We start from the raw sequence: 24,368 nt of genomic DNA, 5'->3' as shown, positions 1-24,368 counted from the left end.
CTGTTTCTTTAAACCCCAAAGTAACACTTTAATATTTGTGAGCTGCCTCAACTCCTAGTGTACAACGGAGAAAGCAGACATTTCTTTATAGCATGTTAAGCTGCAATGATTTAATGTAAAGAGTACTTTTAGCTGAGTATTCTGTGAACCCAGTGAAAGCTTGGAACGCAAACAAATGCGACCGTGCGACAACTGCAGCACCATAGCTTCCGATAACCGGAAGTGATATGTGAAGTGCGCAATACAGAGCGCACAAGTCTAAAACTAGAGTCCTTCGTTCCTTGCTAGTGTACAACTCTGCAATTAGGAAGAAAAATCTCTATGGCCCCTTAGGAAAGTAAGAATCCTCCGCTCTCTACTACATATATGTTATAAGGAGGAAAAAGATCTCGGCGCCCTTTACCTTGGCGCCCCTTGATGAACTCCGCCCCTCATGGGCGTATTGCCTGCTATCTCCCGGTCACCATTGTTATATATAAAGGCACCGGGAGCGACATGCACCAGCAAAAACTGAGTAGCCTGCTGCTCTAAAAAACAGTCTAGTTGGCCATAACACACAGTCTAGTCAGCCGTGACACACAGTCTAGTCGGACATAACATACAGCTAATGAGACTACGAAAGTCCCGCCCCTCATGAGCGAAAACAACCATCTCCCGGTCGCCATCACACAGACCATTTCACTATGTCCCATGTAAAGGGAAGCTGGTAGCCAGCAATGGCCAAATTAATGTCAACGTGGTGGGCCCAAAGTCACACAAGCTGATAATAAAATAAGTCGCCATGTGAGTCAACTGTGAGTGAGACAAAGTCCCAGTCTGATAAAGCTGTCAGGGAAAAGCTCTTTTACCGACAGAGCCCCTGAGTCCCCTATTTTACAGAAGTGCAGAAAAGCTTTCCCTGTAGAGAAATAAAGCTGCACTTACCTCTAATGCTGTCCGACAGCAAGACAGCCTCAACAGGGTTCAAAGGTCCATTGGGTCCCTCCTGTAGTCCTGCAAAACAATGGAGCCTGAGTTAGATTCAGCTTAGGCCATCACAGAAAGGGTAGCATCACAGTATGGAAGGCGCAGTGAGAATTATGTCCCACAAGTTCCCATTGCTTAAAGGCCACCAAATGCTTCTCTTTTTAACTGAAGAGAGTGATTTGGTCTAGGCTACACCCCAGCACAAAGTAGCATACAATGGCATCACTTGAAAAAATAATAAATACTTGATTGAAGAATCTTTACTAACACCTCACTTTGCCAGCTCCTATCGAACTAACACAGGCAAAGAGAATGACTGGGGTGGGAGGGAAGGGAGGAGCTATTTATACAGCTCTGCTGTGGAGCTCTTTGCCTCCTCCTGCTGAGCAGGAGGCGATATCCCATAAGTAAGGATGAAATCTGTGGACTCGTCATATCTTGTAAAAGAAATAAAATTATTTTTTTTTAAATTATTTGTAATGGCATTTCCAAAGTAAAGGAGAGGCAGGAAGATAAAAGGAGGAAGGGAGGGCGAGAAATTAAAAAAAAAAAAAAAAATTACCTCACTCTAACTTTCTGAATGGATTTTGAGTCTGCAATAGATATGTCCCCTGGCACCCAAGGAGTTATCCTACCTAATTATTGTACTGACAGTAAGTAGGGGACGGTATAGTGAGAGGGACAGTGAAGTAAGCAATACAAAGTGACAGTACAGTAAGTAGGGGACGGTATAGTGAGAGGGACAGTGAAGTAAGCAATACAAAGTGACAGTACAGTAAGTAGGGGACGGTATAGTGAGAGGGACGGTGAAGTAAGCAATACAAAGTCACAGTACAGTAAGTAGGGGACGGTATAGTGAGAGGGACAGTGAAGTAAGCAATACAAAGTGACAGTACAGTAAGTAGGGGACGGTATAGTGAGAGGGACAGTGAAGTAAGCAATACAAAGTGACAGTACAGTAAGTAGGGGACGGTATAGTGAGAGGGACAGTGAAGTAAGCAATACAAAGTGACATTACAGTAAGTAGGGGACGGTATAGTGAGAGGGACAGTGAAGTAAGAAATACAAAGTGACAATTCAGTAAGTAGGGGACGGTATAGTGAGAGGGGCTCACTAATAAAAACATATACCCATAGTGTAGTTGTACATGATTACAGACTGAGGAACCAGGTATATTTATATACCATTATGGGACACAGAAGTAAATAACTATTAAAGGGACAGTCAAGTACAAAAAATAAACTTTCAGGATTTAAATAGGGAATGTAATTTTAAACAACTTTCCAATTTACTTTTATCACCAGTTTTGATTGTTCTCTTGGTATTCTTAGTTGAAAGCTATACCTAGGAGGTTCATATGCAAATTTCCTTGAAGACTGCCTCTAATTTGAATGCATTTTGACCAATAGAGGGCATTAGTTCATGTGTTTCATATAGATAACATTGAGGTCATGCACATGAAGTTACCCTGGAGTGAGCACTGATTGGCTAAAATGCAAGTCTGTCAAAAGAACTGAAATAGTAAGGGGGCAGTTTGCAGAGGCTTAGATACAAGGTAATTACATAGGTAAAACGTGTATTATTATAACTGTGTTGGTTATGCAAAACTGGGGAATGGGTAATAAAGGGATTATCTTTCTTTTTAAACAACACCAATTCTGGTGTTGACTGTCCCTTTAAAGCCATTATTTGTTATTGGCATATGATTTGCTGTAGCACCACATTGTTGGTAACAATGGCTGGCACATTGCAGCATGTTAAATGAACACAATTAGAAGCCAGGCCAATACTACTCCTAATTAAAATGAAGGTTCCACAAGTTAACCTTCCTTCTAGCCTCATACCCCTGACAAGGCCTTTATCCACAGCACAGAGTGCCTCTCACACAGCACACCTGCCACTTCAGACGGAGGCTTTTTGTGCCAATAAAGTTAAAAAAATTGGCCCTCGTCTCCTCACATCCCATGTCACCCACCTCGGAGCTAGTAGTCCCAGACATGGCGGCGCTGATAGGAACACACACTGCAGAGAGAAGGCATGGACACATCTAGTTGTTAATCATAGGTCCTAGACACAGGCCTTGTTGGCCTAGGCTATAATACGCCCCTGCGCTAAGCTCAATTAACCAGAGGTCAGACCTCTGGTTAATAATAAAAAGTTGCCCCAATTGCCTCCCAAATAAAGTGGACAGTTCTTTAAAATAAATTAAAAATTAATAAAAAAAACTGCACAAAGTAGTTATAAGGTTTTAAAGTGAGGTGATGTGGGGTGTTTGAAAAATAAAATCGGCACTGAAAGTGCCTATACATAGCAGTGAATAGGGACTGTGTTTTTACTCTAAATGTATATGCTTATATACATATATATTTACGTGTTAATATGTGTATATACACATATAAACACTAATATATATGTATATATTCACACACATTTTTTTATTTTGCTATGCTAGGTGGTTTGCAGGGTCTCACAGCATGAAAACAAGGCTCCCATTGGAACTTTTGGAAGCACGCTCTCGTGCTCGCATTGCCCCCGACTTGTAGTACCAGGGAACATTTACGTGCGCTGGTATTACCGAGTGGAGCGGCAATATCTTGCTCCCGAAAGTGCAATATTTAGCTCCAATCATAATCTAGGCCTTTATATTAAAATCGCATTCTGTTTTATATCCATTTAAGGGCTTTTAAATGAATACATTTGTAAACAGTTGCATATTATATTTTTATGCTTTTTACATGTATACAATTGTTTGGGTTCCTCTTCATTTCATTTGTCTTTCATTTTTGTTAAATATTTTTATTTTAAGTTATAGACAGCTTGGAGTGGAGAATATTATGAAATATATGGCATTTAAATACGTGTATACATTCTAATAAATAAAAAGCAGATGCAGTATATAGAGGTTTTGATGGAAAAGTTGAAAGCTAGAATAGAGAACATATATCAGCTGAGCATAGCCACAATTTCAATATATAGCAGAGTCTTATTGACCCAAAAATGCAATTTAGAAAGTCTTTATAATAAAAAATCTCACCTGAACCTTTTTCAGAACTTGAGTTGGTTTGTTTACTGGGCTCAGTTGCGTTTGCTTTAGTTCGATTCTTAAGCTCATCTGAAAAATCCTACAAAAAATATCACATATTTAATTTATCTAAAACTAAATGTTTGTTAATAACACAACTGTCCATTCAAATCGGAACCCACATGAAAAGTGCATTGGGTGGCTTTTTTGGAGGTTTTTTTGAACGTGTTCCAAATTATTAGAAAAACCAACACCACCACAGGTATATCACTCTTTTCAAACGCATCAGTATACCAATCAATAAGAAAATATTTTTCAAGCAAATTTTTAAAGGATTTTTCTACATTTTAAGTTCAACACATTTTTGCTTTTTGGATTGGGATTTCCCATAGGATTTGGAGCCACAAGCATTCAAACACATTATACAAAGATTAGGTAAATATGCAAAAGAGTATAAAATAACAGAATTTATGTTTACCTGATAAATTACTTTCTCCAACGGTGTGTCCGGTCCACGGCGTCATCCTTACTTGTGGGATATTCTCCTCCCCAACAGGAAATGGCAAAGAGCCCAGCAAAGCTGGTCACATGATCCCTCCTAGGCTCCGCCTACCCCAGTCATTCGACCGACGTTAAGGAGGAATATTTGCATAGGAGAAACCATATGGTACCGTGGTGACTGTAGTTAAAGAAAATAAATTATCAGACCTGATTAAAAAAACCAGGGCGGGCCGTGGACCGGACACACCGTTGGAGAAAGTAATTTATCAGGTAAACATAAATTCTGTTTTCTCCAACATAGGTGTGTCCGGTCCACGGCGTCATCCTTACTTGTGGGAACCAATACCAAAGCTTTAGGACACGGATGAAGGGAGGGAGCAAATCAGGTCACCTAAATGGAAGGCACCACGGCTTGCAAAACCTTTCTCCCAAAAATAGCCTCAGAAGAAGCAAAAGTATCAAACTTGTAAAATTTGGTAAAAGTGTGCAGTGAAGACCAAGTCGCTGCCCTACATATCTGATCAACAGAAGCCTCGTTCTTGAAGGCCCATGTGGAAGCCACAGCCCTAGTGGAATGAGCTGTGATTCTTTCGGGAGGCTGCCGTCCGGCAGTCTCGTAAGCCAATCTGATGATGCTTTTAATCCAAAAAGAGAGAGAGGTAGAAGTTGCTTTTTGACCTCTCCTTTTACCAGAATAAACAACAAACAAGGAAGATGTTTGTCTAAAATCCTTTGTAGCATCTAAATAGAACTTTAGAGCGCGAACAACATCCAAATTGTGCAACAAACGTTCCTTCTTTGAAACTGGTTTCGGACACAGAGAAGGTACGATAATCTCCTGGTTAATGTTTTTGTTAGAAACAACTTTTGGAAGAAAACCAGGTTTAGTACGTAAAACCACCTTATCTGCATGGAACACCAGATAAGGAGGAGAACACTGCAGAGCAGATAATTCTGAAACTCTTCTAGCAGAAGAGATTGCAACCAAAAACAAAACTTTCCAAGATAATAACTTAATATCAACGGAATGTAAGGGTTCAAACGGAACCCCCTGAAGAACTGAAAGAACTAAATTGAGACTCCAAGGAGGAGTCAAAGGTTTGTAAACAGGCTTAATTCTAACCAGAGCCTGAACAAAGGCTTGAACATCTGGCACAGCTGCCAGCTTTTTGTGAAGTAACACAGACAAGGCAGAAATCTGTCCCTTCAGGGAACTTGCAGATAATCCTTTTTCCAATCCTTCTTGAAGGAAGGATAGAATCTTAGGAATCTTAACCTTGTCCCAAGGGAATCCTTTAGATTCACACCAACAGATATATTTTTTCCAAATTTTGTGGTAAATCTTTCTAGTTACAGGCTTTCTGGCCTGAACAAGAGTATCGATAACAGAATCTGAGAACCCTCGCTTCGATAAGATCAAGCGTTCAATCTCCAAGCAGTCAGCTGGAGTGAAACCAGGTTCGGATGTTCGAACGGACCCTGAACAAGAAGGTCTCGTCTCAAAGGTAGCTTCCAAGGTGGAGCCGATGACATATTCACCAGATCTGCATACCAAGTCCTGCGTGGCCACGCAGGAGCTATCAAGATCACCGACGCCCTCTCCTGATTGATCCTGGCTACCAGCCTGGGGATGAGAGGGAACGGCGGGAACACATAAGCTAGTTTGAAGGTCCAAGGTGCTACTAGTGCATCCACTAGAGCCGCCTTGGGATCCCTGGATCTGGACCCGTAGCAAGGAACTTTGAAGTTCTGACGAGAGGCCATCAGATCCATGTCTGGAATGCCCCACAGCTGAGTGACTTGGGCAAAGATTTCCGGATGGAGTTCCCACTCCCCCGGATGCAATGTCTGACGACTCAGAAAATCCGCTTCCCAATTTTCCACTCCTGGGATGTGGATAGCGGACAGGTGGCAGGAGTGAGACTCCGCCCATAGAATGATTTTGGTCACTTCTTCCATCGCTAGGGAACTCCTTGTTCCCCCCTGATGGTTGATGTACGCAACAGTTGTCATGTTGTCTGATTGAAACCGTATGAACTTGGCCCTCGCTAGCTGAGGCCAAGCCTTGAGAGCATTGAATATCGCTCTCAGTTCCAGAATATTTATCGGTAGAAGAGATTCTTCCCGAGACCAAAGACCCTGAGCTTTCAGGGATCCCCAGACCGCGCCCCAGCCCATCAGACTGGCGTCGGTCGTGACAATGACCCACTCTGGTCTGCGGAATGTCATCCCTTGTGACAGGTTGTCCAGGGACAGCCACCAACGGAGTGAGTCTCTGGTCCTCTGATTTACTTGTATCTTCGGAGACAAGTCTGTATAATCCCCATTCCACTGACTGAGCATGCACAGTTGTAATGGTCTTAGATGAATGCGCGCAAAAGGAACTATGTCCATAGCCGCTACCATCAACCCGATCACTTCCATGCACTGAGCTATGGAAGGAAGAGGAACGGAATGAAGTATCCGACAAGAGTCTAGAAGCTTTGATTTTCTGGCCTCTGTCAGAAATATCCTCATTTCTAAGGAGTCTATTATTGTTCCCAAGAAGGAAACCCTTGTTGACGGAGATAGAGAACTCTTTTCCACGTTCACTTTCCATCCGTGAGATCTGAGAAAGGCCAGGACGATGTCCGTGTGAGCCTTTGCTTGAGGAAGGGACGACGCTTGAATCAGAATGTCGTCCAAGTAAGGTACTACAGCAATGCCCCTTGGTCTTAGCACAGCTAGAAGGGACCCTAGTACCTTTGTGAAAATCCTTGGAGCAGTGGCTAATCCGAAAGGAAGCGCCACGAACTGGTAATGCTTGTCCAGGAATGCGAACCTTAGGAACCGATGATGTTCCTTGTGGATAGGAATATGTAGATACGCATCCTTTAAATCCACCGTGGTCATGAATTGACCTTCCTGGATGGAAGGAATAATAGTTCGAATGGTTTCCATCTTGAACGATGGAACCTTGAGAAACTTGTTTAAGATCTTGAGATCTAAGATTGGTCTGAACGTTCCCTCTTTTTTGGGAACTATGAACAGATTGGAGTAGAACCCCATCCCTTGTTCTCTTAATGGAACAGGATGAATCACTCCCATTTTTAACAGGTCTTCTACACAATGTAAGAATGCCTGTCTTTTTATGTGGTCTGAAGACAACTGAGACCTGTGGAACCTCCCCCTTGGGGGAAGTCCCTAGAATTCCAGAAGATAACCTTGGGAGACTATTTCTAGCGCCCAAGGATCCAGAACATCTCTTGCCCAAGCCTGAGCGAAGAGAGAGAGTCTGCCCCCCACCAGATCCGGTCCCGGATCGGGGGCCAACATTTCATGCAGTCTTGGTAGCAGCGGCAGGTTTCTTGGCCTGCTTTCCCTTGTTCCAGCCTTGCATTGGTCTCCAAGCTGGCTTGGCTTGAGAAGTATTACCCTCTTGCTTAGAGGACGTAGCACCTCGGGCTGGTCCGTTTCTACGAAAGGGACGAAAATTAGGTTTATTTTTTGCCTTGAAAGGCCGATCCTGAGGAAGGGCGTGGCCCTTACCCCCAGTGATATCAGAGATAATCTCTTTCAAGTCAGGGCCAAACAGCGTTTTCCCCTTGAAAGGAATGTTAAGTAGCTTGTTCTTGGAAGACGCATCAGCCGACCAAGATTTCAACCAAAGCGCTCTGCGCGCCACAATAGCAAACCCAGAATTCTTAGCCGCTAACCTAGCCAATTGCAAAGTGGCGTCTAGGGTGAAAGAATTAGCCAATTTGAGAGCATTGATTCTGTCCATAATCTCCTCATAAGGAGGAGAATCACTATCGACCGCCTTTATCAGCTCATCGAACCAGAAACATGCGGCTGTAGCGACAGGGACAATGCATGCAATTGGTTGTAGAAGGTAACCCTGCTGAACAAACATCTTTTTAAGCAAACCTTCTAATTTTTTATCCATAGGATCTTTGAAAGCACAACTATCCTCTATGGGTATAGTGGTGCGTTTGTTTAAAGTGGAAACCGCTCCCTCGACCTTGGGGACTGTCTGCCATAAGTCCTTTCTGGGGTCGACCAAAGGAAATAATTTTTTAAATATGGGGGGAGGGACGAAAGGAATACCGGGCCTTTCCCATTCTTTATTAACAATGTCCGCCACCCGCTTGGGTATAGGAAAAGCTTCTGGGAGCCCCGGCACCTCTAGGAACTTGTCCATTTTACATAGCTTCTCTGGGATGACCAACTTGTCACAATCATCCAGAGTGGATAATACCTCCTTAAGCAGAATGCGGAGATGTTCCAACTTAAATTTAAATGCAATCACATCAGGTTCAGCCTGTTGAGAAATGTTCCCTGAATCAGTAATTTCTCCCTCAGACAAAACCTCCCTGGCCCCATCAGACTGGGTTAGGGGCCCTTCAGAGATATTAGTATCAGCGTTGCCATGCTCTTCAGTATCTAAAACAGAGCAGCCGCGCTTACGCTGACAAGTGTTCATTTGGGCTAAAATGTTTTTGACAGAATTATCCATTACAGCCGTTAATTGTTGCATAGTAAGGAGTATTGGCGCGCTAGATGTACTAGGGGCCTCCTGAGTGGGCAAGACTCGTGTAGACGAAGGAGGGAATGATGCAGTACCATGCTTACTCCCCTCACTTGAGGAATCATCTTGGGCATCATTGTCATTATCACATAAATCACATTTATTTAAATGAATAGGAATTCTGGCTTCCCCACATTCAGAACACAGTCTATCTGGTAGTTCAGACATGTTAAACAGGCATAAACTTGATAACAAAGTACAAAAAACGTTTTAAAATAAAACCGTTACTGTCACTTTAAATTTTAAACTGAACACACTTTATTACTGCAATTGCGAAAAAACATGAAGGAATTGTACAAAATTCACCAAATTTTCACCACAGTGTCTTAAAGCCTTAAAAGTATTGCACACCAAATTTGGAAGCTTTAACCCTTAAAATAACGGAACCGGAGCCGTTTTAAACTTTAACCCCTTTACAGTCCCTGGTATCTGCTTTGCTGAGACCCAACCAAGCCCAAAGGGGAATACGATACCAAATGACGCCTTCAGAAAGTCTTTTCTAAGTATCAGAGCTCCACACACATGCGACTGCATGCCATGCCTCTCAAAAACAAGTGCGCCACACCGGCGCGAAAATGAGGCTCTGCTTATGCTTTGGGAAAGCCCCTAAGGAATAAGGTGCCTAATACAGTGCCTGCCGATATTCTTATATCAAAATACCCAGATAAAATGATTCCTCAAGGCTAAATATGTGTTAATAATGAATCGATTTAGCCCAGAAAAGTCTACAGTCTTAATAAGCCCTTGTGAAGCCCTTATTTATGATCGTAATAAACATGGCTTACCGGATCCCATAGGAAAAATGACAGCTTCCAGCATTACATCGTCTTGTTAGAATGTGTCATACCTCAAGCAGCAAGAGACTGCATACTGTTCCCCCAACTGAAGTTAATTGCTCTCAACAGTCCTGTGTGGAACAGCCATGGATTTTAGTTACGGTTGCTAAAATCATTTTCCTCATACAAACAGAAATCTTCATCTCTTTTCTGTTTCTGAGTAAATAGTACATACCAGCACTATTTCAAAATAACAAACTCTTGATTGAATAATAAAAACTACAGTTAAACACTAAAAAACTCTAAGCCATCTCCGTGGAGATGTTGCCTGTACAACGGCAAAGAGAATGACTGGGGTAGGCGGAGCCTAGGAGGGATCATGTGACCAGCTTTGCTGGGCTCTTTGCCATTTCCTGTTGGGGAGGAGAATATCCCACAAGTAAGGATGACGCCGTGGACCGGACACACCTATGTTGGAGAAAAAAAGTTTTTTCAGGTTTTCTTTCACAGAAGTGGTTCAAGGGTAAGGTTACCAACTGACTTTCACAAAAATAATGGACGATCTGTCGGTTACTCGGTGCAATGTTTGGTGGGGTCACATAATGTCCCCCAAAAGCTCTACCTTAGCCCCCACTTGATTCCACCATGCATATTTTTCACAAACGCACGGTCATTTTATCCCTCGGCCGCCAGTAACATACAAATAAATTATTTTACTTTTTTGGTGGACAGTAACAAAACAAACAGAAGTGATTAACCCCCTTGACTACCCCTCACTTCTTTTTTCCCCTCTATATTTGTAATGCATTTAGGTATAGGAAGCCTTTTACATTTAGCTTACACTCAGGGACATTAAAGTGTCCAGTATTTTTTTTGAATATTTTACTGGACTGTCTGCTAATATACTGGACTGTCCGGTTGAATACGGGACACCTGGCAACCCTGTTCACAGGAGATTTCAGGGGTTTCACACACCTACATAGAAGCAAAATATATACAGCCAGTGTAAGCTGCATATTAAGACTTCTTAAAATGTGTTTTCTACAAATACTGCTGTTAGAGTCTCTGCTAGAGTCCTGTTGTAATTTACACAGTGCAATAAAAAAACAATTTATGTAAGAACTTACCTGATAAATTCATTTCTTTCATATTAGCAAGAGTCCATGAGCTAGTGACGTATGGGATATACATTCCTACCAGGAGGGGCAAAGTTTCCCAAACCTCAAAATGCCTATAAATACACCCCTCACCACACCCACAATTCAGTTTAACGAATAGCCAAGCAAGTGGGGTGATAAGAAAGGTGCGAAGCATCAAAAAATAAGGAATTGGAATAATTGTGCTTTATACAAAAAAATCATAATCACCACAAAAAGGGTGGGTCTCATGGACTCTTGCTAATATGAAAGAAATGAATTTATCAGGTAAGTTCTTACATAAATTATGTTTTCTTTCATGTAATTAGCAAGAGTCCATGAGCTAGTGACGTATGGGATAGCAGATACCCAAGATGTGGAACTTCCACGCAAGAGTCACTAGAGAGGGAGGGATAAAATAAAGACAGCCAATTCCGCTGAAAAAATAATCCACAACCCAAATCAAAAAGTTTTAAATCTTTATAATGAAAAAAAATGAAATTATAAGCACACAAATCAAACAGAAACAGCTGCCTGAAGTACTTTTCTACCAAAAACTGCTTCAGAAGAAGAAAACACATCAAAATGGTAGAATTTAGTAAAAGTATGCAAAGAAGACCAAGTGGCCGCTTTGCAAATCTGATCAACAGAAGTTTCATTCCTAAATGCCCAGGAAGTAGAAACTGACCTAGTAGAATGAGCCGTAATTCTTTGAGGCGGGGACTTACCCGACTCCACATAAGCATGATGAATCAAAGACTTTAACCAAGATGCCAAAGAAATGGCAGAAGCCTTCTAACCTTTCTTGGGACCAGAAAAAACAACAAATAGACTAGAAGTCTTTCTAAAATCTTTAGTAGCTTCAACATAATATTTCAAAGCTCTAACTACATCCAAAGAATGTAACAATTTTTCTTTAGAATTCTTAGGATTAGGACATAATGAAGGGACAACAATTTCTCTACTAATGTTGTTAGAATTCACAACCTTAGGTAAAAATTGAAATGAAGTCCGCAACACCGCCTTATCCTGATGAAAAATCAGAAAAGGAGATTCACAAGAAAGAGCAGATATCTCAGAAACTCTTCTAGCAGAAGAGATAGCCAAAAGGAACAATACTTTCCAAGAAAGTAATTTAATGTCCAGAGAATGCATAGGCTCAAATGGAGGAGCCTGTAAAGCTGTCAAAACCAAATTAAGACTCCAAGGAGGAGAGATTGGCTTAATAACGGACCAAAGCCTGTACAAAACAATGAATATCAGGAAGATTAGCAATCTTTCTGTGAAAAAGAACAGAAAGAGCAGAGATTTGTCCTTTCAAAGAACTTGCAGACAAACCTTTATCCAAACCATCCTGAAGAAATTGTAAAATTCTAGGAATTCTGAAAGAATGCCAGAATTTATGAAAAGAACACCAAGAGATGTAAGTCTTCCAAACTCGATAATAAATCTTTCTAGAGACAGATTTCCGAGCCTGTAACATAGTATTAATCACTGAGTCAGAGAAACCTCTATGACTAAGAATTAAGCGTTCAATCTCCATACCTTCAAATTTAATAATTTGAGATCCTGATGGAAAAAAGGGCCTTGAGATAGAAGGTCTGGCCTTAACGGAAGTGTCCAAGGCTGGCAACTGGCCATCCGAACGAGATCCGCAAACCAAAACCTGTGAGGCCATGCTGGAGCCACCAGCAGTACAAATGAGCGCTCCAATAGAATTTTGGAGATTACTTTCGGAAGAAGAACTAGAGGCGGAAAGATATAAGCAGGATGATAATTCCAAGGAATTGACAATGCATCCACTGCTTCCGCCTGAGGATCCCGGGATCTGGACAGATACCTGGGAAGTTTCTTGTTTAGATGAGAGGCCATCAGATCTATTTCTGGAAGTCCCCAGATTTGGACAATCTGGAGAAAAACCTCTGGATGAAGGGACCATTCGCCCGGATGTAGCGTCTGGCGACTGAGATAATCCGCTTCCCAATTGTCTACACCTGGGATGTGAACCGCAGAAATTAGACAGGAGCTGGATTCCACCCATACAAGTATCCGAGATACTTCTTTCATAGCTTGAGGACTGTGAGTCCCCCCTTGATGATTGACATATGCCACGGTCGTGACATTGTCTGTTTGAAAACAAACAAACAATTCTCTCTTCAGAAGAGGCCAGAACTGAAGAGCTCTGAAAATCGCACAGAGTTCCAAAATATTGATTGGTAATCTCGCCTCCTGAGATTTCCAAACCCCTTGCGCTGTCAGAGATCCCCAAACCGCTCCCCAACCTGATAGACTTGCATCTGTTGAGATCACAGTCCAAGTTGGACGAACGAAAGAGGCCCCTTGAATTAAACGATGGTGATTCATCCACCACGTTAGAGATGATCAAACATTGGGATTTAAGGATATTATTTGTGATATCCTTGTATAATCCCTGCACCACTGGTTCAGCATACAAAGCTGGAGTGGTCTCGTGTGAAAACGAGCAAAAGGGATCGCGTCCGATGCAGCAGTCATGAGACCTAAAATCTCCATGCATAATGCTACCGAAGGGAACAATTGAGACTGAAGGTTTCGACAGGCTGAAACCAATTTCAGACGTCTCTTTTCTGTCAGAGACAAAGTCATGGACACTGAATCTATTTGAAAACCTAAAAAGGTTACTCTTGTCTGAGGAATCAAGGAACTCTTTGGTAAATTGATCCTCCAACCATGTCTTTGAAGAAACAACACAAGTTGATTCGTATGAGATTCTGCAGAATGTGAAGAATGAGCAAGTACCAAGATGTCGTCCAAATAAGGAAATACCGCAATACCCTGTTCTCTGATTACAGAGAGAAGGGCACCGAGAACCTTCGAAAAGATTCTTGGCGCTGTTGCTAGACCAAATGGAAGAGCAACAAACTGGTAATGCTTGTCTAGAAAAGAGAATCTCAGAAACTGAAAGTGATCTGGATGAATTGGAATATGCAGGTATGCATCCTGTAAATCTATTGTAGACATATAATGCCCTTGCTGAACAAAAGGCAGAATAGTTCTTATAGTTACCATCTTGAATGTTGGTATCCTTACATAACGATTCAATATTTTTAGATCCAGAACCGGTCTGAAAGAATTCTCTTTCTTTGGTACGATGAATAGATTTGAATAAAACCCCAGACCCTGTTCCAGAACTGGAACTGGTATAATTACCCCAGCTAACTCTAGGTCTGAAACACATTTCAGAAATGCCTGAGCTTTTACTGGATTGACTGGAATGCGTGAGAGAAAGAATCTTCTCACAGGCGGTCTTAATTTGAAATCTATTCTGTACCCTTGTGAAACAAGGTTCTGAATCCAAAGATTGTGAACCGAATTGATCCAAACATCTTTGAAAAATCGCAACCTGCCCCCTACCAGCTGTGCTGGAATGAGGGCCGCACCTTCATGCGGATTTAGGGGCTGGTTTTGACTTTCTGGAAGGCTTAGATTTATTCCAGATTGGATTAGGTTTCCAACCGGAAACCGTTACTTTAGTGGAAGGATCGGGCTTCTGCTCCTTCTGACGAAAGGAACGAAAAAGATTAGCAGCCCTGTAATTACCTTTAGATTTTTTACCCTGAGGCAAAAAGGCACCCTTTCCACCAGTAACAGTTGAAATAATAGAATCCAACTGAGAACCAAACAATTTATTACCTTGAAAAGAGAGAGAAAGCAAAGTTGATTTAGAACTCATATCTACATTCCAGGATTTAAGCCATAAAGCTCGTCTAGCTAAGATAGCTAAAGACATATACCGGACATCAACTCTAATGATATCAAAAATGGAATCACAGACAAAATTATTAGCGTGTTGAAGAAGTTTAACAATGCTATAAGTGTTATGATCTGTTACTTGTTGCGCTAAAGTCTCCAACCAAAAAGTTGAAGCCGCAGCAACATCAGCCAAAGAGATAGCAGGTCTAAGTAGATTACCTGAACATAAATAAGCTTTTCTCAAAAAAGATTCAATTTTCCTATCTAAAGGATCTTTAAACGAAGTGCTATCTGCCGTAGGAATAGCAGTACGTTTGGCAAGAGTAGAGATAGCCCCATCGACTTTAGGGATTTTATCCCAAAATTCCAGTCTATCAGATGGCACAGGGTACAATTTCTTAAACCTTGGAGGAGTAAATGAAGTACCCAGACTATCCCATTCCCTAGCGATCACATCTGAGATAGCATCAGGAACGGGAAAAACTTCCGGAATTAACACATGAGGTTTATAAACCGAATTTAAACGTTTAGTAGTTCTAGAATCAAGAGGACTGGACTCCTACATATCTAGAGCAATCAAAACTTCTTAAGCAATGAACGAATAAACTCCATTTTAAATAAATATGAAGATTTATCAGAATCAATATCTAAAGTAGAATCTTCCGAACCAAAAAACCTCATCAGAATCAGATTAGCCAGAAAGATGGTGGTCACCTAAAAATTCATCAGAAAAATGAGAAGTTTTGAAAGACCTTTTACGTTTATTAGAAGGAGGAATAACAGACAGAGCCTTCTTAATAGAATTAGAAACAAATTCTTTAACATTAACAGGAACATCCTGAACAAAAGATGTTGAAGGAACAACAACAGGTAAAGGATTATTACTAATAGAGACAGAATCCGCTTTGGAAAGTTTATCATGACAGCTTTCACAAACCACAGCTGGGGGAACAGATACCACAAGTTTACAACATATACACTTAACTTTGGTAGGTCCAGCATCAGGCAGCGTCTGTTCATTAGAGGATTTTGATTCGGGAACAGGATGAGACATCTTGCAATATGTAATAAAAAAGAAAAAACATATAAAGCAAAATTATCAAATTCCTTAAAAGACAGTTTCAGGAATGGGAAAGAATGCCAAAATAATAAGCTTCTGGAAACCAGAAGCCATGATACAAAATGTTTTAAATAAAGTGAGTAAAAAGAAACGCCCACATTTTTTTGGCGCAAAAAAATGTCTGAATACGCATGCGTAACAGAATACAACTTCCGGCGTAACGTCACCGGAAATGACAATTTTTTGCGCCAAAAAAAGTATGCACCAAAAAATGACGTAAAAATAAACATTTTCTGCCCCCGCGAGCCTAACAGCACACGGGAAAAAATGGCCAAATGAAAATTTTCAAGGTAAGAAAAAATAAAGTAATGCATTATCCCAATAATTAAACTGACAGTCTGTATAGAAAAGGAATACTGAATACCCTGAATCAAGGCAAATATAAGTTTATAGACATATATTTAGAACTTTACAAATAAAGTCCCCTACCATTAGCGCAGAGTGTCACAAAGAATAAGATTTACTTACCCCAGGACACTCCTCTACATGTAGTAGATAGCCAAACCAGTACTGAAACGAGAATCAGTAGAGGTAAAGGTATATAGAGTATATCGTCGATCTGAAAAGGGAGGTAGAAGAAATCTCTACGACCGATAACAGAGAACCTATGAAATTGATCCCCTAGAGGTAGACCATAGAATTCGAATAGGCAATACTCTCTTCACATCCCTCTGACATTCACTGCACTTCGAGAGGAAAACCGGGCTTCAACCTGTTGCGAAGCGCATATCAACAAAGAATCTTAAGCACAAACTTACTTCACCACCTTCACGGGAGGCAAAGTCTGTAAAACTGAATTGTGGGTGTGGTGAGGGGTGTATTTATAGGCATTTTGAGGTTTGGGAAACTTTGCCCCTCCTGGTAGGAATGTATATCCCATACGTCACTAGCTCATGGACTCTTGCTAATTACATGAAAGAAACATTTTTTTTTAAAAAGTATGCAATAGCCAGGTTTTCTTATGGATTGCAATAGCCTTAAATGTACATGAAGCCCAAAATTGCTTTTGCTATTTTCTTACAAAATAATTTTTACTTTCTTATGATTCAGACAGAGGGGCCGATTTATCAAGCTCTGTATGGAGCTTGATGCCCCTGTTTCCGTGCAAGCCTTCAGGCTCGCCGGGAACAGAAGTTATGAAGCAGCGGTCTAAAGACCGCTGCTCCATAACTTGTCCGTCTGCTCTGAGGCCGCAGACAGAAATCAACCCGATCGAATATGATAAAACAGTTCCCATTGTCAAATATAGTTCTAGCATGTGGCTATCAAACACACATACATCACAACTAGTAACTAGCTGGCAATAGGTCACATATTAAAAATAGCATTACGGTTACCTTTAGGGAATCCTTGTCACTTGGATGGAGTATGAGGTTGACTTCTTGGAGAAGCTGGAACTTATTCTTACTGCTAAAGTTGAGAATCTCATCAAACATTAAACTAGCGATCAGTCTTTTGGAGAAACCAAGAGCTCCTGTTCCAATTGCCGGAAAACTTACAGATTTCATATTTTTGTTTGCAGTTATTTTCAGACATTGATATATTACCTGCCTTAACATCTGGAAAAAAAAAACATCTACTGTATATTCCAGCTTCTAATTGGCATTTATAAATGTATTTATTTTGCCTCCCAAGCCAGTGAAGGGATTGGCAGAGAGGTACAGCAGATGAAGAGCATTGTGTAAGAAAGGTCAGTCTGGCAGAGGCATTCATTTTGGATTGTAAATTAGATAGATGGCAGCTAGGGAGACCAAAGAGGGTTGTGTCGCAAATTCCGAAGAATGGGAGTGTTTGGAGCAAGAGAGGGCAGTCAACAGTATCAAAGGCTGCAGATCAAAGGCTGCAGACAGATCGAGAAGCATTAACACAGGAGAAGTGGCCTTTCGACTTTGCTGTAAGTAGGTCATTAGTAACCTAAATAATTGCTGTTTCTGTGGAGTGTTGGGGGAAATCCAGATTCCAATGGATCAAGGAGGGAGTTTAATATGAGGAAGTGTGCTAAGCGTGTATAAATTAGCCTCTACAGAAGTTTAGAGGAAAGGGGGAGTAGGGAAATAGGGCAGTAGTTGGATGAGGAGGTTGGCTCAAGAGAAGGTGTTTTGAGGATAGGTGTGACCAGTGCATGTTTAAGGGATGAGGGAGAGATTGAAAATGTGTGAGGATTGGATTAAGAGTAGGATGGAGGGAGGGCAGTAGTTGTGAGATAATGGGATGGGGGGGTTTGGAGACTGGAAGTACTGTATGTTGGGAGACTATTTAGTTTCTTATGGAATCAATTTTGTTATTGAAGTGGCTGGTAAAATCTTGAGCTAAGAGAGATGTGATAATACAAGGTGGGGGTAGGCGGAGAAGAGAGTTTGACGTTTTGGCTACAGGAGGTTATAATTCAGCTGCCAAAATATTGTTTTACCTTCTCAGAAGCACCTTTTCCATTATCCCAGTGTGGAGTTACAACATGAATAACCATATTGCAGGACAGGGCACATCCCCCAGTTACATACACACTGCCTTCATCCACTTGAGAACCTTTGCTTGCTTCATTTAGGAGTTGTTGTAGTTTTTGACCAGCTTTCTGATAAAGAGCTTTTGAAGCTGCTCCACTGTCCAGATCAAGATCCTTTCCAACACTGTTTACAATGACATCAGTCTAAACATAAACACATTTATACTAAACATTATTTCAATGATAGAATGCTATTAATATAAGACAAACTATGATAGATAATGCATTAAAGGGACAATAAACACCCATTGATTTTGTGTAAAATTGATGCATCTACAACCCAAAAACCCCCCCAAAAAATCTATAACCTAGGAATTCTTAAAAATAAAGCTTCAACCAGCAATTTGATTTCTCACATTTTGCAAAAAAAAAACAAGGTTACAGTATTTACCTTATGACCTTGTTACAGTTCTTGCATATTTGTTGTCTTTTTTACCCACAACATTAAATAAACTTATTTTTACAAGGTAAAAATATTTTTTGCTGTGCTAAAATGAAATCATAATTAATTCATTGTCATGTTCCAATCTTTCAAAGTGGTGGGAGTCCATGATCCATTACTCCTGGGAACTACTCTTCCTTACCACTAGGAGGAGGCAAAGATTCCCAAACCACAAGAGCTCTATAAAACCCCTCCCACCTCAAAGGTACCTTAGTCTTACGTATAGCCAAGTAAAATGATGTAGGCAAAAGGAATGAGGCAATAAAAAGGAGCAGACAAAAAATATGTGCTCATGACAAAATAAACCCTAAAAACACAGCGGGCCAGCTTACGAATGGAGCGCTAACAGTTATGTTACGCTAAAAGTAAACACGGTTGCGTGAGTGCAATTAAAGTTAAAGACACAGTCTAGTCCAAAATAAACTTTCATGATTCAGATAGAGAATATAATTTTAAACAATTTTCCAATTTACTTTTATCACCAATTTTGCTTTGTTCTCTTGGTATTCTTAGTTGAAAGCTAAAACTAGCAGGTTCAAATGCTAATTTCTAAGCCCTTCAAGGCCACCTCTCCTCTCAGGGCATTTTGACAGTTTTTCACCACTAGAGGGTGTTAGTTTAATGTGTGTCATATAGATAACACTGTGCTCACGCACGTTGAGTTCCACTGAGCCAGCTCTGACTGGCTAAAATGGATGTCTGTCAAAAGAACTGAAATAAGGGGGCAGTTTGCAGAGGCTTAGATACAAGGTAATCACAGAGGTAACAATCTGGAGTCTTGCTGTGAGATATGGTGTACAGGGAACACCTCTACGCTGCCAACTCCTATAGGAGGCGCTCAAGTGACAAACCAATAGGTAAATGGACCAACTAAAAAAATGGTTGATAAACAGACTATCAATCTGTATAGTTGTAAACCAATAAAAATATATATGTAGATACTATACAATATATGAATATATAAAAATAGTATAACCACAAACAATCTAATTCCCTAGAAGAAGAGTACCGGAGAAAAAAAAAAGATCCTCAGGGATAATCACAGTATTTATATTTACAGTCTTTGTATTCACTGTTCAATGTCCTGTTTTTGTCATTAGACCAATTAGATGTTATCCCCTTACCGTGCCTACCAATTTGGTCATCTGATTGGCTGATATTGCCAAAGATGTGATTGGTGGGTAGGAGCGACGTAGCATCAGTGCAATAACTGAGCTCCGTAAATTCAATCTTGAGAAGTAAATATGTTAACAACTGATAGCATCATGCTCTGTGAGTTTTTTCACCCTTATATTTTATCACACTGGCTCAAGCATTTATTATCATAGTGGTGATTTTTAATGAATACAAAAAAAGTTTGACATACACATTTAGTATTGGTAGCCATTTTGATGGCGTGGTTAAGATTTTTATACATCACTATGACCTAAGCACTTATATTTTATGATTTATATGTACATATAATATATATTATTTTGCTATATGAGACTTCTATATATAAGATCATGTATACATATACATATTATTCTTATTTAGGAGAATTTAAAGTGACAATAGGGTGTGTTTGAGAAGATGGGTTTCCATTGGATAACATTGTATATGGGAAGGGGAGGGGTTATAGAATTATTTGGTAGCTTAGCCCTATTTAAAGGGCATTGTGAGACTTCAGGATACATGCCTGAGGAAACGGGTTCTCCTGAGAAACGCGTCGCATTTGTCTATCTCACTGTGGAGATCTTTTACACCTAACAGGAGTTTTTACTTTTGGTATTGTTTTATACCTTTTAATAAATTCATTTTTAAGTATATACTCCTGGCAGACGGTGTGTTTGATGCTTCCATAATCTACCATAGGGCTCCTTTGCCCCATCAATATTTACAGCTGTTCTGTTGTTCCAGTGTTCCTGCAATCTGGGTGGATCCTGGTCGATAGAAGATCCCACCTGAGTCCAGCCAGCTGGTTTGCTGCTGAATACCAGCCTGCCCCTACTGGCACAAAAGAGTGCCATTCCACTTGTGAGTAGAGATAGGTATGTGACCTGCTGTGTTTATCGCCTAATCGCATGTTGCTTGGCAATACTAACCCTGCTCTGTGCTTATCAAGCTGGCATCCTTTTAAGATTACGCTACTACCTATTGGGTTAAGAACAAACCTCTGTTTGCCCAACCTGGATATTTGGGAACAAACTAACTGCTCTGTCTGATACAATCACTCCTTCTGCTGGGACTTTTACTTACTCCAGTTAACTTTGATTGTGGACGTTCTTATCCTTTACTTGCTCTTAAGTTATCTATGTTCCCTTGCGGTTGAATATACTTGTATGTGTATATGTACAGAGCTCTGTTTTCTTTTACAGCGTGGCCACGCCCCCCTAGAGTGAGTCTTATGTTTAAAGTTAAATTATATTCGTTTTACCACGTGTTGAGTGGTTATGCTCAGACAACTTAGACCCCATATTATTTTCTCAGCTCAGATATTGCCTCCTTAGGACTTTGGGGGTTCTGAATCCTGGGTGTAGTTGGTCTGTTCATACCTTCAGAACCTATCTCCATATCCGTCACTCTGCAGAGGTGTTACTTTCTATCGTGCCTTCTTTGCACAAATCAGCTATGTCACTCCATGACCGGTCCTGTTTTAGTTTTGTTATATGTACATACTTTCAGTCATCCTTTGATTACTGCTTTTGCTGCGAGTCAAGACTCGATATTATGTATTAATAAATTTGTAATTTGATACTTTAATTACGAGATTGTTGCATTATTTTTCAAAAGAGTGCTGAATTCTCTGTCTTTCAAACAGTGCTATGATTATGTACTACTGTTCTTTTCTTTTTACAGATTAATCATTTCTATTGTATGGGTCTGCACCACTTACCTATTAAGGTGCTAGTACAAGGGCCTTATGCCAGTACTGGCCACAATTAAATTAGCCAACATATCTCTTGATAACTACATTGTTCCCATCCACTATATATATACAGGGAGTGCGGAATTATTAGGCAAATGAGTATTTTGACCACATCATCCTCTTTATGCATGTTGTCTTACTCCAAGCTGTATAGGCTCGAAAGCCTACTACCAATTAAGCATATTAGGTGATGTGCATCTCTGTAATGAGAAGGGGTGTGGTCTAATGACATCAACACCCTATATCAGGTGTGCATAATTATTAGGCAACTTCCTTTCCTTTGGCAAAATGGGTCAAAAGAAGGACTTGACAGGCTCAGAAAAGTCAAAAATAGTGAGATATCTTGCAGAGGGATGCAGCACTCTTAAAATTGCAAAGCTTCTGAAGCGTGATCATCGAACAATCAAGCGTTTCATTCAAAATAGTCAACAGGGTCGCAAGAAGCGTGTGGAAAAACCAAGGCGCAAAATAACTGCCCATGAACTGAGAAAAGTCAAGCGTGCAGCTGCCAAGATGCCACTTGCCACCAGTTTGGCCATATTTCAGAGCTGCAACATCACTGGAGTGCCCAAAAGCACAAGGTGTGCAATACTCAGAGACATGGCCAAGGTAAGAAAGGCTGAAAGACGACCACCACTGAACAAGACACACAAGCTGAAACGTCAAGACTGGGCCAAGAAATATCTCAAGACTGATTTTTCTAAGGTTTTATGGACTGATGAAATGAGAGTGAGTCTTGATGGGCCAGATGGATGGGCCCGTGGCTGGATTGGTAAAGGGCAGAGAGCTCCAGTCCGACTCAGACGCCAGCAAGGTGGAGGTGGAGTACTGGTTTGGGCTGGTATCATCAAAGATGAGCTTGTGGGGCCTTTTCGGGTTGAGGATGGAGTCAAGCTCAACTCCCAGTCCTACTGCCAGTTTCTGGAAGACACCTTCTTCAAGCAGTGGTACAGGAAGAAGTCTGCATCCTTCAAGAAAAACATGATTTTCATGCAGGACAATGCTCCATCACACGCGTCCAAGTACTCCACAGCGTGGCTGGCAAGAAAGGGTATAAAAGAAGAAAATCTAATGACATGGCCTCCTTGTTCACCTGATCTGAACCCCATTGAGAACCTGTGGTCCATCATCAAATGTGAGATTTACAAGGAGGGAAAACAGTACACCTCTCTGAACAGTGTCTGGGAGGCTGTGGTTGCTGCTGCACGCAATGTTGATGGTGAACAGATCAAAACACTGACAGAATCCATGGATGGCAGGCTTTTGAGTGTCCTTGCAAAGAAAGGTGGCTATATTGGTCACTGATTTGTTTTTGTTTTGTTTTTGAATGTCAGAAATGTATATTTGTGAATGTTGAGATGTTATATTGGTTTCACTGGTAAAAATAAATAATTGAAATGGGTATATATTTGTTTTTTGTTAAGTTGCCTAATAATTATGCACAGTAATAGTCACCTGCACACACAGATATCCCCCTAAAATAGCTAAAACTAAAAACAAACTAAAAACTACTTCCAAAAATATTCAGCTTTGATATTAATGAGTTTTTTGGGTTCATTGAGAACATGGTTGTTGTTCAATAATAAAATTAATCCTCAAAAATACAACTTGCCTAATAATTCTGCACTCCCTGTATATATATATATATATATATATATATATATATATATATATATATATATATATATATATATATATATATATATATATATATATATATATATATATATATAAAAAGAGAGCAGAGGTACAGAACTGTAGAGCCAATTCGAATCCAACTTGTATATAAAGTGCACAGGGAAAAAAAAAGGGTCCCCCAGGATAAAACAACAGCTACGTTTCGGGCTACGTTGATTATATATATATATATATATATATATATATATATATATATATATATATATATATATATATATATATATATATATATATATATATATACATACATACAGAACCTATTCTGCTATGTAAACAACATTGGAATGTGAAATATTCATATTTTCATGTCAAGTTAGTGCACTTGAGAATATGTGATCTTGTTTTTTTTTCCAGCTTTTTTGCTCCATTGACTATTATGAGGGAATAAGTTATCATGTGTGTGATATTATATATTCGATAACTTTTTACTTTCAACTAGTAAAACGTGCACACTTCTAGTGCAGTTAACGCTCAAGCATTAAATTGCGCTCCACTTGTAACCTAGCCCACGATGGGGTCTCGTGGACTCTCACCACCATTTAAGAAATTTATAAGGTAAATCTGCTTCTTCAAAAAACTGGCAGATAGGCCCTTATCCAGAGCATCCTGTAAAAACTGCAAAATCTTAGGAATTCTAAAAGAATGCCAAGAAAAGCCACGATCTATACACCATTAAATAAAAGCCATCCAAACCTTATAATAAATCTTCCTATTTACAGGCTTATGAGTCTGAATTAAGGTTTTAATCACAGAATCAGAGAAACCTCTATATCTAAGGACTAATCATTCAATTCCAATATCATCAAGTTCAGAGACTTGATATTTGGATGGAAAAACAGACCTTGACACAGAAGGTCTGACTGTAGAGGAAGATGTCAAGGAGGACAACTGTAAATCTGAAAAAGATCTGCATACCAAATCCTGTAAGGCCAAGCTGGGGCAATCAGGATTATTGATGGTTTCTCTAGGCTTATCTTGAAGATCACTATGGGAAGAA

The 24,368-nt window shown here is 40.2% G+C and overlaps 1 protein-coding gene across 1 annotated transcript in view; it reads right to left on the bottom strand.

Moving 5' to 3' along the window:
* Window positions 1–24,368, bottom strand: part of LOC128645217 (protein mono-ADP-ribosyltransferase PARP14) — a 374,228-nt gene that overhangs the window by 229,633 nt on the left and 120,227 nt on the right. The window contains exons 7-9 of the mRNA XM_053698041.1: window positions 18,231–18,467; window positions 17,158–17,379; window positions 4,001–4,088 (exon numbers count right to left, since the gene is read on the bottom strand). Of these exons, the coding sequence (XP_053554016.1) occupies window positions 4,001–4,088; window positions 17,158–17,379; window positions 18,231–18,467 (547 nt within the window). The remainder of the gene's footprint in view (window positions 1–4,000; window positions 4,089–17,157; window positions 17,380–18,230; window positions 18,468–24,368) is intronic.

Source organism: Bombina bombina, chromosome 1, assembly GCF_027579735.1.
Source record: "Bombina bombina isolate aBomBom1 chromosome 1, aBomBom1.pri, whole genome shotgun sequence".
NCBI classification, from domain to species: Eukaryota; Metazoa; Chordata; class Amphibia; order Anura; family Bombinatoridae; genus Bombina; species Bombina bombina.
This window is presented reverse-complemented; position numbering and strand designations above follow the sequence as displayed.